At 44.3% G+C, this 16,318-nt stretch overlaps 1 protein-coding gene across 1 annotated transcript in view; it reads left to right on the forward strand.

Moving 5' to 3' along the window:
- LOC311109591 (mdm2-binding protein-like) overlaps window positions 1-16,318 on the forward strand; it is a 36,529-nt gene extending 20,211 nt beyond the window's left edge. Inside the window, exons 13-22 of the mRNA XM_084152521.1 lie at window positions 264-377; window positions 1,460-1,657; window positions 1,801-1,891; window positions 2,067-2,234; window positions 5,980-6,075; window positions 7,449-7,712; window positions 12,261-12,534; window positions 13,552-13,665; window positions 15,644-15,709; window positions 15,885-16,318. Coding sequence (XP_084008647.1) covers window positions 264-377; window positions 1,460-1,657; window positions 1,801-1,891; window positions 2,067-2,234; window positions 5,980-6,075; window positions 7,449-7,712; window positions 12,261-12,534; window positions 13,552-13,665; window positions 15,644-15,709; window positions 15,885-15,920 — 1,421 coding nt within the window. The 3' untranslated portion in view covers window positions 15,921-16,318. The remainder of the gene's footprint in view (window positions 1-263; window positions 378-1,459; window positions 1,658-1,800; window positions 1,892-2,066; window positions 2,235-5,979; window positions 6,076-7,448; window positions 7,713-12,260; window positions 12,535-13,551; window positions 13,666-15,643; window positions 15,710-15,884) is intronic.

The following is a 16,318-nucleotide window of genomic DNA, read 5'->3' on the forward strand; positions in this document are numbered from 1 at the left end:
CTCTCGCTCTTTCTTTCTCTCTCTTTCTCTCTCGCTCTTTCTTTCTCTCTCTCTGTTTTGCGCTCTGTCATTCTTATACGGCCCTCTGAGAACTTTTGTGAAACAGATTAAAGGCTGAGAGAGTCTCCTAACGGGCCGTAAAGTGAAGAGGCTAATAAGTAACGCTAGCGGGAGCAGTGTGCAGGTTGCTCTTTTCTTTCACGTTATTGAGAAGGGTTCAGCCAATTGATTGATAAAGCAGTCCACTTGGTCGCCTCCCCCAGTTTCCACCACTACAGACTGGCTGCGCTCCCTGCCCTGTCTCCATGGAGACCAACTGCTACAGAGAGAGAGGAAGTTGGCCAAGGTGCAGACCTTGGTCCTAAAGGAGTGTCTGAGTAAGTAAAACATCTAATTTTATTTACCCATGTAAGTCTTGTTGAGATAAAACTCGATTTTTCAAGAGATACCTCATATCATATCTGACGCAGAATATATATTAAAATGTCTGTCCTCAGCACACTCTTTCCATTTGCAGTTAACTTTATTGACACCAAATAGAGCCTAGCTAAATTACTTTTTTATAATTGTATTTTATTTAACCAGGTAAGTTATTGAGAACATTCTATTTTATATCTAGCATAGTTTAATAAAGCAAGTCAGTCTGTCTAGCAGCCAGCCAGATAAGTGGATCCTCCAGTATTAAAGTCAGTCTGTAGAGCAGCCAGACAAGTAAGTGGATCCTCCAGTATTAAAGTCAGTCTGTAGAGCAGCCAGACAGGTAAGTGGTTCCTCCAGTATTAAAGTCAGTCTGTAGAGCAGCCAGACAGGTAAGTGGTTCCTCCAGTATTAGTCAGTCTGTAGAGCAGCCAGACAGGTAAGTGGATAATCCAGTATTAAAGTCAGTCTGTAGAGCAGCCAGACAGGTAAGTGGTTCCTCCAGTATTAGTCAGTCTGTAGAGCAGCCAGACAGGTAAGTGGTTCCTCCAGTATTAGTCAGTCTGTAGAGCAGCCAGACAGGTAAGTGGTTCCTCCAGTATTAGTCAGTCTGTAGAGCAGCCAGACAGGTAAGTGGTTCCTCCAGTATTAGTCAGTCTGTAGAGCAGCCAGACAGGTAAGTGGTTCCTCCAGTATTAGTCAGTCTGTAGAGCAGCCAGACAGGTAAGTGGTTCCTCCAGTATTAGTCAGTCTGTAGAGCAGCCAGACAGGTAAGTGGTTCTTCCAGTATTAGTCAGTCTGTAGAGCAGCCAGACAGGTAAGTGGTTCCTCCAGTATTAGTCAGTCTGTAGAGCAGCCAGACAGGTAAGTGGTTCCTCCAGTATTAGTCAGTCTGTAGAGCAGCCAGACAGGTAAGTGGTTCCTCCAGTATTAGTCAGTCTGTAGAGCAGCCAGACAGGTAAGTGGTTCCTCCAGTATTAGTCAGTCTGTAGAGCACTTACAGTAGGCTACTTACTGACTATTATTATTTCATCTTGACTAGGACGTAGAGAAGAGGCAGACAAGCCAGCCTCAATACCAGTCAATGACCTGAAGGTCCTGCTCAGCCTGGCCAGAGAACAGTACCTCAAGATGCATGACTCTGCCCTGCCTAAAGCCTCCAGCCTGCCTAAAGACTCCAGCCTGCCCAGAGTTGAGCACTGTGGAGCAGAGGAGGAGAACCACACTATGAAGACTACAGGTATTCTGTTGTTCCACTCTCTCGTTACTCCACTTAACACAGCGCAGTAATATGTATGTGTTATCTCTGAAACTGATTCCTACTAGAAACGTTGACTGATAAACTGAAAAAACTTAAATGACTCTATTCCCATCCTAATGTAGAGTTCATTAAACACTCCCAACATGTTGACTGGCCGGAGAGAAGTGTTCTGCAGAACTATGAGAACCTCCAGAGGACTCGTCAGAAGCTGAGGTAAACTTGAATCATGGTGTTCACATCGGTACTTAACACCTCTCTTCCAACAATAATAAGCAAGCAAGGTGGCTTATGGGAATAGAAAGAGAGGCCGACAGTATCTTTGGTTCCTGACACGTGACTCATTTAACCATCTCATCTGTGGTCTCCTCCTGCCTGTCTCCCTTCCCAGGTTTGGTCTGATGTCTGGCGGCTCGTCTGACTGTCTGCTGGGGCCTAAGGACGTCCAGGGCCAGAGAACCACCCCAGCCTTGCTGGATGCCAAAGAGCTGCTCAGACACTTCACACCTGATGGCCTGCCCACCGGAGATCTGCAGCCTCTATTAGTCCAGAGACTAGGGTAACTATATTAGTCCCGAGACTAGGGTAACTATATATTCCTACAAGCTCCTCTGTAATATACACTGCTCAAAAAAATAAAGGGAACACTAAAATAACACATCCTAGATCTGAATGAATGAAATAATCTTATTAAATACTTTTTTCTTTACATAGTTGAATGTGCTGACAACAAAATCACACAAAAATGATCAATGGAAATCAAATGTATCAACCCATGGAGGTCTGGATTTGGAGTCAACCTCAAAATTAAAGTGGAAAACCACACTACAGGCTGATCCAACTTTGATGTAATGTCCTTAAAACAAGTCAAAATGAGGCTCAGTAGTGTGTGTGGCCTCCACGTGCCTGTATGACCTCCCTACAACGCCTGGGCATGCTCCTGATGAGGTGGTGGATGGTCTCCTGAGGTATCTCCTCCCAGACCTGGACTAAAGCATCCGCCAACTCCTGGACAGTCTGTGATGCAACGTGGCATTGGTGGATGGAGCGAGACATGATGTCCCAGATGTGCTCAATTGGATTCAGGTCTGGGGAACGGGCGGGCCAGTCCATAGCATCAATGCCTTCCTCTTGCAGGAACTGCTGACACACTCCAGCCACATGAGGTCTAGCATTGTCTTGCATTAGGAGGAACCCAGGGCCAACCGCACCAGCATATGGTCTCACAAGGGGTCTGAGGATCTCATCTCGGTACCTAATGGCAGTCAGGCTACCTCTGGCGAGCACATGGAGGGCTGTGCGGCCCCCCAAAGAAATGCCACCCCACACCATGACTGACCCACCGCCAAACCGGTCATGCTGGAGGATGTTGCAGGCAGCAGAACGTTCTCCACGGCGTCTCCAGACTCTGTCACGTCTGTCACATGTGCTCAGTGTGAACCTGCTTTAATCTGTGAAGAGCACAGGGCACCAGTGGCGAATTTGCCAATCTTGGTGTTCTCTGGCAAATGCCAAACGTCCTGCACGGTGTTGGGCTGTAAGCACAACCCCCACCTGTGGACGTCGGGCCCTCATACCACCCTCATGGAGTCTGTTTCTGACCGTTTGAGCAGACACATGCACATTTGTGGCCTGCTGGAGGTCATTTTGCAGGGCTCTGGCAGTGCTCCTCCTGCTCCTCCTTGCACAAAGGTGGAGGTAGCAGTCCTGCTGCTGGGTTGTTGCCCTCCTACGGCCTCCTCCACGTCTCCTGATGTACTGGCCTGTCTCCTGGTAGTGCTTCCATGCTCTGGACACTACGCTGACAGACACAGCAAACCTTCTTGCCACAGCTCGCATTGATGTGCCTTCCTGGATGAGCTGCACTACCTGAGCCACTTGTGTGGGTTGTAGACTCCGTCTCATGTTACCACTAGAGTGAAAGCACCGCCAGCATTCAAAAGTGACCAAAACATCAGCCAGGAAGCATAGGAACTGAGAAGTGGTCTGTGGTCACCACCTGCAAAACCAGTCCTTTATTGGGGGTGTCTTGCTAATTGCCTATAATTTCCACCTGTTGTCTATTCCATTTGCACAACAGCATGTGAAATGTATTGTCAATCAGTGTTGCTTCCTAAGTGGACAGTTTAATTTCACAGAAGTGTGATTGTTCAATTCCAATACTTTAGGGATTTGTTCAAAGGCATTGTGGTTTGACTCATTCTGTCACTACTACAGAAAGTTGTATAACGTATTTAGATGTGTTCTACTTTATGTACAATGGCCTCTCTGGTCAATTATATGTGTCTGAGTGCCCCAAAGTAGTTAACACTAACCGGAGGAAGAGCAGCTCTGTCTTGTCGAGGTTGAGCTTGAGGTGGTGGACCGACATCCAAGCTGAAATATCTGCCGGGCACGCAGAGATGGGTGTCAGAAGGAGGGAAGGAGAAAGGCAGTTGAGTGTCATCCGCATAGCAATGATAGGAGAGACCATGTGAGGATATGACGGAGCCGAGTGACTTGGTGTATCGATAGAAGAGGGCCTAGAACTGAGCCCAGGAGGACACCAGTAGTGAGAGTATGCATCATATCGAAGTAAACTTGGAGTCACGCGTTGATATGGTGTCTGGTCCTCCCACTTGGGAAACCATGCAGTTTATTAGGCTGCAGATGAAATAAATGATGATTAACTTCACAGGGTGGTGAAAGTGCACGGTGATGACGTAGATAGAACAATGAGCCAGATGTTTCACCAGATGTATAAATCTAAAGCATCCAGTTGGCATTTCCACTCACCACCATATATGGTGATGAGAGGAAGCCCAGTGGCCGGCAGTGGGGAAAGATGGAGCCAGATGGATTTTGGCCGACATTCTGCACATTTTCTCATCAATGAAACATTTGATGTCAATACAGTTTTCTGTTCCCAAAACTAGAATATGTTACGACAGAGTGGACTAAGTTTTGTAGACTTTGCCCTTTGCCAAAGTTTCAAAATATGGCATTGCTTAGAAAGAGTGCAAGGGCAAATTGAGTTATTGTACACGCGCACTTCACAGAGTAGGCTTTCCCTAACGTAAATATGCAAATACATGCTCGAAAGCACCAATGGGATCTTGCTAGCGCATGCTTGGCTCTGCCCATCTCCTTGCTTGTTCTGCCCACTGATTTAATTTGCTCCCATTGGAAACGACAGGCTGTGGTCTATCTTGGGTTAGTTTTTAAAATCTTTGGTGATGAGCTTTACTCCTTCCCAGTAAATATCGAGGGTCTGATTCTGGTGACATGATGATCGATGCTTGACTGCCGATTGACAAATAAATATCCATAATAATCTCTTCATGTAGACTAGCCTACCCGCATTGTATCTGCGATCCGTTGGCTAGAGCGCACATGCCAAGACCAGAGTAGGCACATTTGCTGTTTAAGGCAACAGTTTTTGTGACAAAATTATCGGTAGAGTTGAAAATGCGATGGAAACACATTGAACTTTAGATTTTTATTCGGTACATGAAAACGTAAGTACATTTTGCGTGCATTACGTCGTCACGCACTGATTTTTATCCGCAACAAGTCAGTTTGGTGGAAACACGCCACTGGTGGGAAAATGCGCATATTTTCTTTATGCAGATTTTAGAATATTTGCATGAAAATCTGTCGCCAGTTGGATGGAAACCGAGCTACTGAGGGTAACTCAGCAAGGGGACAATCTGTCTGACTAAAGTGTATGAAATTAGGTTTCAGGCTTCTAATATGGATGTAGAAATGTGTCCCGGCACTTCAGTGTGACTCTAGGGAAATCAGTTTTGTCACCGTCTGAATCTGAAATGCCCCCCAAAAAAATGCTGTCAACATGCTTGTTGGTGCTTTCAAACATTGAATAATATGTTTATAATATTATCTTCCCTAGAGGAGAAACAACTCCATTCAGCAGACAACTATTCAGTTAGGATGTTTCAAATGCTCAGCCACCATGTAGCGACATGGATTTTATGTGGTTGTCTACTTCTGAGATGCATTAGAATCAAAGTGTTTCAGCTAATTTAATTCCTCTGATTCAAAGAGCTTTTATTGGACAGTGTTTTTACAGAAGGCAGAGAAGAATACGTTTTTGTAGTAATTAATGTTCATTAAAATAAACTCAATTAAGAGGCATTCTAGACATTCAAGCTGTCAGACTTAATCAGTTTGGGTGCAGAGGACAGGAGGGTTTTAGTTTAACTTCAGATAGCTGCAGGACTGCGTGTTCTTTGCTGCAGTCTTGGATTTAATTAGAAAATGTTCACAGCTCCTGTACAACAGTGTGTGTCTGTGTGTGTCTCCAGGGGAAATACATTCCACATGTCTCCAGACCTGACCCCCAGGAAAGTGACCCAGCTCCCCTTCAACCAGGCAGCCAGCTCCCACTACCATGGAATAGAGTAGGTGTCTTTATACATACAGTAACCCTACCACTACCATGGAATAAAGGTTCATCTACACATAAACCTATTTGTCTCTTAGGGTAGAGTACTTACAGTATCTCTAATCACCTGAGGGCCTGACGACACAACTAGCTCCAGGACATGTACTTGTGTAGTGTAAAGAGACTGATCTAGATTCAACTCTCTCTTTGAGATGTCTCCCACATTACCTCCTGAGGTTGACATCTACACCACATACCCCCTCTGAGTGGTACAGTGTACAGACAACGGTTCTCCCACACCACATGTCCCTGCAAGAATTACCTTAATACCTGTACAGCGTTTGTGCTCTGTTAGACAAATTGAAAATTAAAGGCTTTTAAAATATCCACACATTTGTGAATCATTGCATTAGTCAAGTGGGCAACACTATGTTCAATATGGTTTAGATGAGAAGCTCCTGTATAGTTTGAATTAGATCCTTATTTTGTTAGTCTATATATTCTATGGTATTTACGGTATATGCTAATAGCTGCACCAACACATGAAGCAGGAATGTGGCTTTGGACACACCACATCCACGGCTAGTGTTAACAGGAGGCTCACTGTCAGACCCCTCTGTCTCTGTGTCCTGGCTCACTATAAGACCCCTCTGTCTCTGTGTCCTGGCTCACTATCAGACCCCTCTGTGTCCTGGCTCACTGTCAGACCCTTCTGTCTCTGTGTCCTGGCTCACTATCAGACCCCTCTGTCTCTGTGTCCTGGCTCACTATCAGACCCCTCTGTCTCTGTGTCCTGGCTCACTATCAGACCCCTCTGTCTCTGTGTCCTGGCTCACTATAAGACCCCTCTGTCTCTGTGTCCTGGCTCACTATAAGACCCCTCTGTCTCTGTGTCCTGGCTCACTATAAGACCCCTCTGTCTCTGTGTCCTGGCTCACTATAAGACCCCTCTGTCTCTGTGTCCTGGCTCACTATAAGACCCCTCTGTCTCTGTGTCCTGGCTCACTATAAGACCCCTCTGTCTCTGTGTCCTGGCTCACTATAAGACCCCTCTGTCTCTGTGTCCTAGCTCACTATAAGACCCCTCTGTCTCTGTGTCCTGGCTCACTATAAGACCCCTCTGTCTCTGTGTCCTGGCTCACTATAAGACCCCTCTGTCTCTGTGTCCTGGCTCACTATAAGACCCCTCTGTCTCTGTGTCCTGGCTCACTATCAGCTCTTCTTCTCCCTTGTCAAGTTCTGCCGACTCATGAGAGAGACCCGTCTTGTTCTGATGCTAATTTAGTCCTGATCTTTCAGTTTTTATCTATTATTAACTACTACTTTATTGGCTATCTATCGTCCAGACTTGTCTTTGTTTTGAATCACTAATCTCTTGGCCCTACCCAGGTTCTGTCTGGACGAGCAGGGCCACAAGGCCTTGGACCGGGACCAGGGCTTCGTCCGGCTGCAGTCTCGTCTGATTCGCTACGAGACCCAGACAACCTGCTCCAAGGAGCCTTGTCCCGTCCCCTTTGCCTTAAGCCCTGCCCCCTCGCCGGCCGTGCTGTCTGAACCAGGAAGTGTCCCGGACGGAGAGGCCCTCCTTAACTCTGACCTGCCCAGGATCAAGAGACGATCAAGGGATACAGACGCCATCCACCCCAATAAGAGGTTAGTGAGGTTTGTATGATACTCTGTAGCTCAGTTGGTAGAGCATGGCTCTTGCAACGCCAGGATAGTGGGTTTGATTCCCAGGGCCACCTATACATAAAAAATGCATGCACGCATGACTGTGAGTCACTTTGGATAAAAGCATCCGCTAAATGGCATATTAGGAGCATCGTGTTCTATATAGGCAAAGGTTACGTACATACAACCTGTGGTTTAGAGCAGGTGCTAGAGGTCAACCAATATATTCAACAGAAGATTTTTGCACACTGTTTTAAGCTCCCATTTTTGTTATTGAAACAATGTTTCCAGCCTTAGGTTACCAAAGGTGGAACTAGGCTTGAAACGTTGTAACAATAAACTTCATAGGGGAATAGATTACAGTGTGATAGTCTTCTACTACTAGGTTGAATTGGCCACCCACTATCTCTACTCATGTTACATTTCACCTTGGGATGTTTGCAGGCTCAGTATATTTGTTCATCAAATCCCAGAGTTTACACACAGATAGAACAATGAGACAGATATTTCACCGGATGTAATAATGTGAAGCATCTGCTTGGCTTTTCCACTTACTATCAAATATGGTAGCGAGAGGAAGCCCAGTGGCCGGCAGTGGGAGAAGATGGGGACGAGATGGATTTCAGCCGACATTCTGTACATTTTATCATCGATGAAACATTTAATCTAAATACAGTTTTCTGTTCCCAAAACTAGAATCTGTAACGAACAGAGTGGACTAAGTTTTGTAGACTTTACCCTTTGCCAAAGTTTTTTTTAATTGTGTTGTTTAGAAAGAGTGCAAAGGCGAATTGAGTTATTGCACACGCGCACTTCACAAAGTAGGCGTTCCCTAATGGAAATATGTAAATGTGTGCTAGAAACGAGGCAATAGAATTTCGCTAGCTCGTGCTTGGCTCTGCCCACCTCCTTGCTTGTTCTGCCCACTATGACTAATTTGTTCCCATTTGAAACGACGGGCTGTGGTCTATCTTGGTTTAGTTATAAAAGTATTTGGTTTACATGTGGTTTGACTGGACTCCAGTCTGTTCACTAGCGATAATAGAGTCTGTCAGTCACTTCCCTCTGTAGCTGCTCCTTTCTCTTATCTGTTCCCTTTGATCAGAAACAAAAGGAATGATCTGTTCCCTTTGATCAGAAACAACAGGATGTATCTGTTCCCTTTGATCAGAAACAACAGGATGTATCCGTTCCCTTTGATCAGAAACAACAGGATTTCTCTGTTCCCTTTGATCAGAAACAACCAAGTTTCTATGTTCCCTTTGATCAGAAACAACAGGATTTCTCTGTTCCCTTTGATCAGAAACAAAATGATTTATCTGTTCCCTTTGATCAGAAACAACTGGATTTCTCTGTTCGCTTTGATCAGAAACAACCTGGATTTCTCTGCTCCCTGTGATCAGAAACAACAGGATTTATCCGCTCCCTTTGATCAGAAACAACAGGATTTATCCGCTCCCTTTGATCAGAAACAACTGGATTTCTCTGTTCCCTTTGATCAGAAACAACAGGATTTCTCTTTTCCCTTTGATCAGAAACTACAGGATTTCTCTGTTCCCTTTGATCAGAAACAACAGGATTTCTCTGTTCCCTTTGATCAGAAACAACAGGATGTATCTGTTCCCTTTGATCAGAAACAACCAAGTTTCTCTGTTCCCTTTGATCAGAAACAACAGGATTTCTCTGTTCCCTTTGATCAGAAACAACTGGATTTCTCAGTTCGCTTTGATCAGAAACAACTGGATTTCTCTGTTCCCTTTGATCAGAAACAAAATGATTGATATGTTCCCTTTGATCAGAAACAACAGGATTTATCTGTTCCCTTTGATCAGAAACAACAGGATTTATCTGTTCCCTTTAATCAGAAACAACAGGATTTATCTGTTCCATTTGATCAGAAACAACAGGATTTATCTGTTCCCTTTGATCAGAAACAACAGGATTGATCTGATCCCTTTGATCAGAAACAACAGGATTGATCTGATCCCTTTGATCAGAAACAACAGGATTTCTCTGTTCCCTTTGATCAGAAACAACAGGATTTCTCTGTTCCCTTTGATCAGAAACAACAGGATTTATCTGTTCCATTTGATCAGAAACAACTGGATTGATCTGTTCCCTTTGATCAGAAACAACAGGATTGATCTGATCCCTTTGATCAGAAACAACAGGATTTCTCTGTTCCCTTTGATCAGAAACAACAGGATTTCTCTGTTCCCTTTGATCAGAAACAAAATTATTTATCTGTTCCCTTTGATCAGAAACAACAGGATTTATCTGTTCCCTTTGATCAGAAACAAAAGGATTGATCTGTTCCCTTTGATCAGAAACAACTGGATTTCTCAGTTCGCTTTGATCAGAAACAACCCAGATTTCTCCGCTCCCTTTGATCAGAAACAACAGGATTTATCTGTTCCCTTTGATCAGAAACAAAAGGAATTATCTATTCCCTTTGATCAGAAACAACAGGATTTCTCTGTTCCCTTTTATCAGAAACAACAGGATTTATCTGTTCCCTTTGATCAGAAACAACAGGATTTATCAGTTCCCTTTGATCAGAAACAACTGGATTTCTCTGTTCCCTTTGATCAGAAAAAAAAGGATTTATATGTTCCCTTTGATCAGAAACAACAGGATGTATCTGTTCCCTTTGATCAGAAACAACAGGATTTCTCCGTTCCCTTTGATCAGAAACAACAGGCTTTCTCTTTTCCCTTTGATCAGAAACAACAGGATTTATCTGTTCCCTTTGATCAGAAACAACAGGATTTATCCGTTCCCTTTGATCAGAAACAACAGGATTTCTCTGTTCCCTTTGATCAGAAACAACAGGATTTCTCTGTTCCCTTTTGATCAGAAACTACAGGATTTCTCTGTTCCCTTTGATCAGAAACAACTGGATTTCTCTGTTCCCTTTGATCAGAAACAACTGGATTTCTCTGTTCCCTTTGATCAGAAACAACAGGATTTCTCTGTTCCCTTTGATCAGAAACAACAGGATTTCTCTTATTTTTCTTTCTAGGTCATCAGTGTTTTATCTTGGTTGTTGTTAACATGTCCCCTGTGTTATCGCCAGTCATTCAGTCATGTTCATCTATAGTTCAGTCATACTGACATCTTAACAAGACAACTAGTCCCTAGAGAGTGGCTGTCAGATCTGAGGAAGGGAGATCAGGATTATTTATGTAGCTCCTCCTCAGCATTTTAGAACATCAATAGTTAACATCAAGAGGGTTCAGCTGAAATGGGTTCGCCTAAAGTGGACAGTGTTGGTGAGTTATATGATAGTAGTAGAAAATGCTGTTCCAGTTCTGAGGTATTCACTCTGTCTGAAGAGTACAGATCACTTTTCACCTTGAAAACTTCAAACAAACAAACACACACACACACAGGGAGAGAGGAGGGGGAAAGATTGTTCCCATCTGCAGTTATTCTTCTTTACGGACTGTTAATAGTTTACTGTGACTCTGCAGCACATTCCATTGCTGACTCTTAATGCATATAGATACAGGGTTAATCCCAAATGGCACCCTATTCCCTATATAGTGCACTACTTTTGAACAGGGCCTACAGGGTAGAAGTAGTGCACTAAATTGGGAATAGGGTGCCTGCCATTTGGGAGGCAGAAGCCGTATAGTCCGTGGTCAGCATATTGTCTTTCAAAGTGGAACTGAATGGTATTATTCACACATTGATACCCTTTATATGTAGTTGTTTTATGTGACACCCATTAGTTACTGTGAAATGAGATATTGGTCTGCTGAGGATGGTTTTTATTGCTGTGGCGACGTGACCAGCAGATAGAAATGATGGTTTTATTACTCAGGTGATGTGACCAGCAGATAGAAATGATGGTTTTATTACTCAGGTGATGTGACCAGCAGATAGAAATGATGGTTTTATTACTTAGGTGATGTGACCAGCAGATAGAAATATTGATGGTTTTATTACTCAGGTGATGTGACCAGCAGATAGAAATATTGATGGTTTTATTACTCAGGTGATGTGACCAGCAGATAGAAATGATGGATTTATTACTCAGGTGATGTGACCAGCAGATAGAAATGATGGATTTATTACTCAGGTGATGTGACCAGCAGATAGAAATGATGGTTTTATTACTCAGGTGATGTGACCAGCAGATAGAAATGATGGTTTTATTACTTAGGTGATGTGACCAGCAGATAGAAATATTGATGGTTTTATTACTCAGGTGATGTGACCAGCAGATAGAATTGATGTTTCCATAATGAATATCAAATGATATAGCCTCATAGCCTTAATGATGTAATATAATGCCAGAAAGCAACAGGATGATGCCTCTCTAAATTACTTTCTAGATTCATATTTTTTAGGAGTTGGCTACTGTATAATTACATAGAGAATAAATATGTTGTCTGTTGCCATGGAATTGAACCTTAATTGATTATGGTGACAGCTGAGGTCATTAGGAGTAGATTCACAGTAGTCTTTCTGGCAGAGATAGTGACACCACTCTGTAAAAAATTATTGTCTGTCTGTATTGTCCAGGCTGGCCAAGTCAGAGAGCAGTGAGTCCCTGGGCTCTGGTAGCAGTGGTACTGATACCCACCCTGCTGTGAGAGCCTTGAGACTGCAGAATACCAGGTCTCAGTCCACCTCCTCTGTCTCAGCCCTGAGACTGGCTCCCCTTGGCCCCCAGGGGCCCGAGAAGCACCACCCTGACCCCCCACAGAGCCACAGAGCCCCCCAGGCCCAGGGACACGGGCAGGGACAGGCAGAGGACAAGGCCAACAAGGAGTCTCGCTCCCAGAAACATGTCCGGGTAAGAGGCCATACTGGCTGATGATGGCTTATTGTATCTGTTGGGGAAATATTTCTGTGTTGTACAGCATGTAGATATTCACATAGATAGACACAGAGTATTTATCTCTATAGACAGACACACATCTAAATTTATAGTCTTCCATTAGGTTATGCTGTGCTAAATTGCCATATCATAGCCCCCCACTAGGTAACTACGACATGATGACGCTGCACCAGATCTTTAACGACAACTGTACATTCCTTTCTCTCCTACCATTCTCCACAATGTTAAGCTCCGTGAGATAAGAGTTTCAGTTTCAAGGAACAAGACCTTGAGCTGTTCTGATTACTATGCAAACCCGAGTTTATCAACCACAAGAAGAACGACGTGACCCCATTGAGAAAAATACAGGTTTATTTAGAGCAGGGATGGGCGACTGGCGTCCCCCCTTTTCTAGGCCCGAGGATACATTTTCAAAGACAAAATAAACTCAGTCGGGGTCACAACTTAATGATCCGAGTTAGAATAGTAATTTCAAAATGTGGTTGTGCATCATTGGTTTTTCTCTTGTTATGTCACTCAATTAGCTCATGTCAGATAACATGTTTGAGATTGGTAAGTTAGTCTAGCAGCCAGCTATCTAAACTTCTAGTAAACACGGTCGACTTACCGACCGGGGGGCCCCCATTGATTTTGTTAGTCACTCTCACTCTAATATCATATTAAAAACTGCAAACATTTCTCTCCGCCCCATGGAAAAATGTGTATATTTGCAGGAAATTAAACTTCATTTTCTGTCTGCTGTCGGGGGGGGGGGGGGGGGGGGGGTTGCTAAATCGTTTTGCTTCAAGGTGGGGGTATGGATATGGATGTGGGTACACAGACCCGCGAGCCACTGCGGCCCCCCGTGATAAGTTCAGATTTTTTGTGGCCCCCACCCCCATCAAAGTTGCCCATCCCTGATTTAGAGAAATGTCAGTGATTCCCATTGATACACACACACACGCAGAGTGTTTTCTGTCATTTCTGTTCTAGATGCTGAAAGAGGTTGTGGCGAAGACGCTGAAGCATCATGGGATCACCAGAGAACATAAGTGCCTTGCCGCCTGCAGTCAAAGACTGTTTGAAATCTCCAAATTCTATCTGAAGGTCTGTCTCCTGTTCCCTTTCTTTGAATTTGACATTTAGCACCAACAGTGAGTTAACGTGAAAACTTCAAGTCCCTTGGCCCCTCTTTGAAAAAGTTTTCAATGATAGAATGACAACTAAGACTGTGTTAGATAGATAGGATTGTTTTGTATTGCCTAGAGAGATAAGCTGGCTGTCTGTCCTGCCTATAGCAGCTGACTGTAACGTCATCACCCCAGAGACTATAGAGAAAGATGAGCACACTTGAATTGAAGTACATAATAACCTCACTGAGAGATGTACACTGCTCAAAAAAATAAAGGGAACACTTAAACAACACAATGTAACTCCAAGTCAATCACACTTCTGTGAAATAAACTGTCCACTTAGGAAGCAACACTGATTGACAATACATTTCACATGCTGTTGTGCAAATGGAATAGACAACAGGTGGAAATTATAGGCAATTAGCAAGACACCCCCAATAAAGGACTGGTTTTGCAGGTGGTGACCACAGACCACTTCTCAGTTCCTATGCTTCCTGGCGGATGTTTTGGTCACTTTTGAATGCTGGCGGTGCTTTCACTCTAGTGGTAGCATGAGACAGAGTCTACAACCCACACAAGTGGCTCAGGTAGTGCAGCTCATCCAGGAAGGCACATCAATGCGAGCTGTGGCAAGAAGGTTTGCTGTGTCTGTCAGCGTAGTGTCCAGAGCATGGAGGCGCTACCAGGAGACAGGCCAGTACATCAGGAGACGTGGAGGAGGCCGTAGGAGGGCAACAACCCAGCAGCAGGACTGCTACCTCCACCTTTGTGCAAGGAGGAGCAGGAGGAGCACTGCCAGAGCCCTGCAAAATGACCTCCAGCAGGCCACAAATGTGCATGTGTCTGCTCAAACGGTCAGAAACAGACTCCATGAGGGTGGTATGAGGGCCCGACGTCCACAGGTGGGGGTTGTGCTTACAGCCCAACACCGTGCAGGACGTTTGGCATTTGCCAGAGAACACCAAGATTGGCAAATTCGCCACTGGCGCCCTGTGCTCTTCACAGATGAAAGCAGGTTCACACTGAGCACATGTGACAGAGTCTGGAGACGCCGTGGAGAACGTTCTGCTGCCTGCAACATCCTCCAGCATGACCGGTTTGGCGGTGGGTCAGTCATGGTGTGGGGTGGCATTTCTTTGGGGGGCCGCACAGCCCTCCATGTGCTCGCCAGAGGTAGCCTGACTGCCATTAGGTACCGAGATGAGATCCTCAGACCACTTGTGAGACCATATGCTGGTGCGGTTGGCCCTGGGTTCCTCCTAATGCAAGACAATGCTAGACCTCATGTGGCTGGAGTGTGTCAGCAGTTCCTGCAAGAGGAAGGCATTGATGCTATGGACTGGCCCGCCCGTTCCCCAGACCTGAATCCAATTGAGCACATCTGGGACATCATGTCTCGCTCCATCCACCAACGCCACGTTGCACCACAGACTGTCCAGGAGTTGGCGGATGCTTTAGTCCAGGTCTAGGAGGAGATCCCTCAGGAGACCATCCGCCACCTCATCAGGAGCATGCCCAGGCGTTGTAGGGAGGTCATACAGGCACGTGGAGGCCACACACACTACTGAGCCTCATTTTGACTTGTTTTAAGGACATTACATCAAACGATGACTGATGTTGAACTGTCATTTCAGGCTTGCAAATCCTGTGTTCCTGCGTTGGATCCGCCTGTAGTGTGGTTTTCCACTTTAATTTTGAGGGTGACTCCAAATCCAGACCTCCATGGGTTGATACATTTGATTCCCATTGATAATTTTTGTGTGATTTTGTTGTCAGCACATTCAACTGTGTAAAGAAAAAACTATTTAATAAGATGATTTCATTCATTCAGATCTAGGATGTGTTATTTTAGTGTTCCCTTAATTTTTTTGAGCAGTGTATAACCAACCTACTCTCAGAGCATGTCAGTTACAGAGACACGCGTGTCACAATGTATTCCTTTTCTCCAAAAGGATCTGAAAACGTCCAGGGGTCTTCATGAGGAAATGAAGAAAGCAGCCAGCAGCAATGCCAAGCAGGTAACCTGTCAACCGTTTATTACATATTTTACCCTCCCCTTACCAAGGCATGCTTTCAATCATGTTCTTCAGAAGTCAAGGGGTATTCAGGTAGAAATTGTTCATGAAGAGTTAGGAAATTGTATGGCTTCCAGCTTTTAAACAGACCCATATGTTTTTATTTATTATCTTGCAGGTCATTGACTGGGTTACCGAGAGGGCCTCTAAGTGAAGAGGGAAGTTGAAGAATCACTAGTGGTTTCAGACTGGTTTTACAGTCACAGCAAACAGCAAGCATCACTGGAATGTAGTTTCACCAGGGAAACATCTGTCAGGATGTGAAAGTGGGATTAGCATTTTTCTTTATCTTTTAAGAACATCATTGACTGTCAGTTCTAGGGCAGCCTTTCATAGTAATTACATTGTTTATTTTTAATGAGTTCTCTTTTATGTTGTTTTAATAGGAAGTTCCAAGAACTGGGAGGTTTGTCTTTTAGATGTGTTTACATGGTTTATTTAACCTGTGTGTATGTCTCTGTTTGTAGTAAAGTATTGGTAGAAATGTAGATATCTGTATTTCTTTTAGTTGTGCCATAGATTTTATGGAACATAATAAAATGGGTTTTGTGA

Source organism: Coregonus lavaretus (assembly GCF_964263955.1).
Source record: "Coregonus lavaretus genome assembly, chromosome: 3".
Classification (NCBI taxonomy): domain Eukaryota; kingdom Metazoa; phylum Chordata; class Actinopteri; order Salmoniformes; family Salmonidae; genus Coregonus; species Coregonus lavaretus.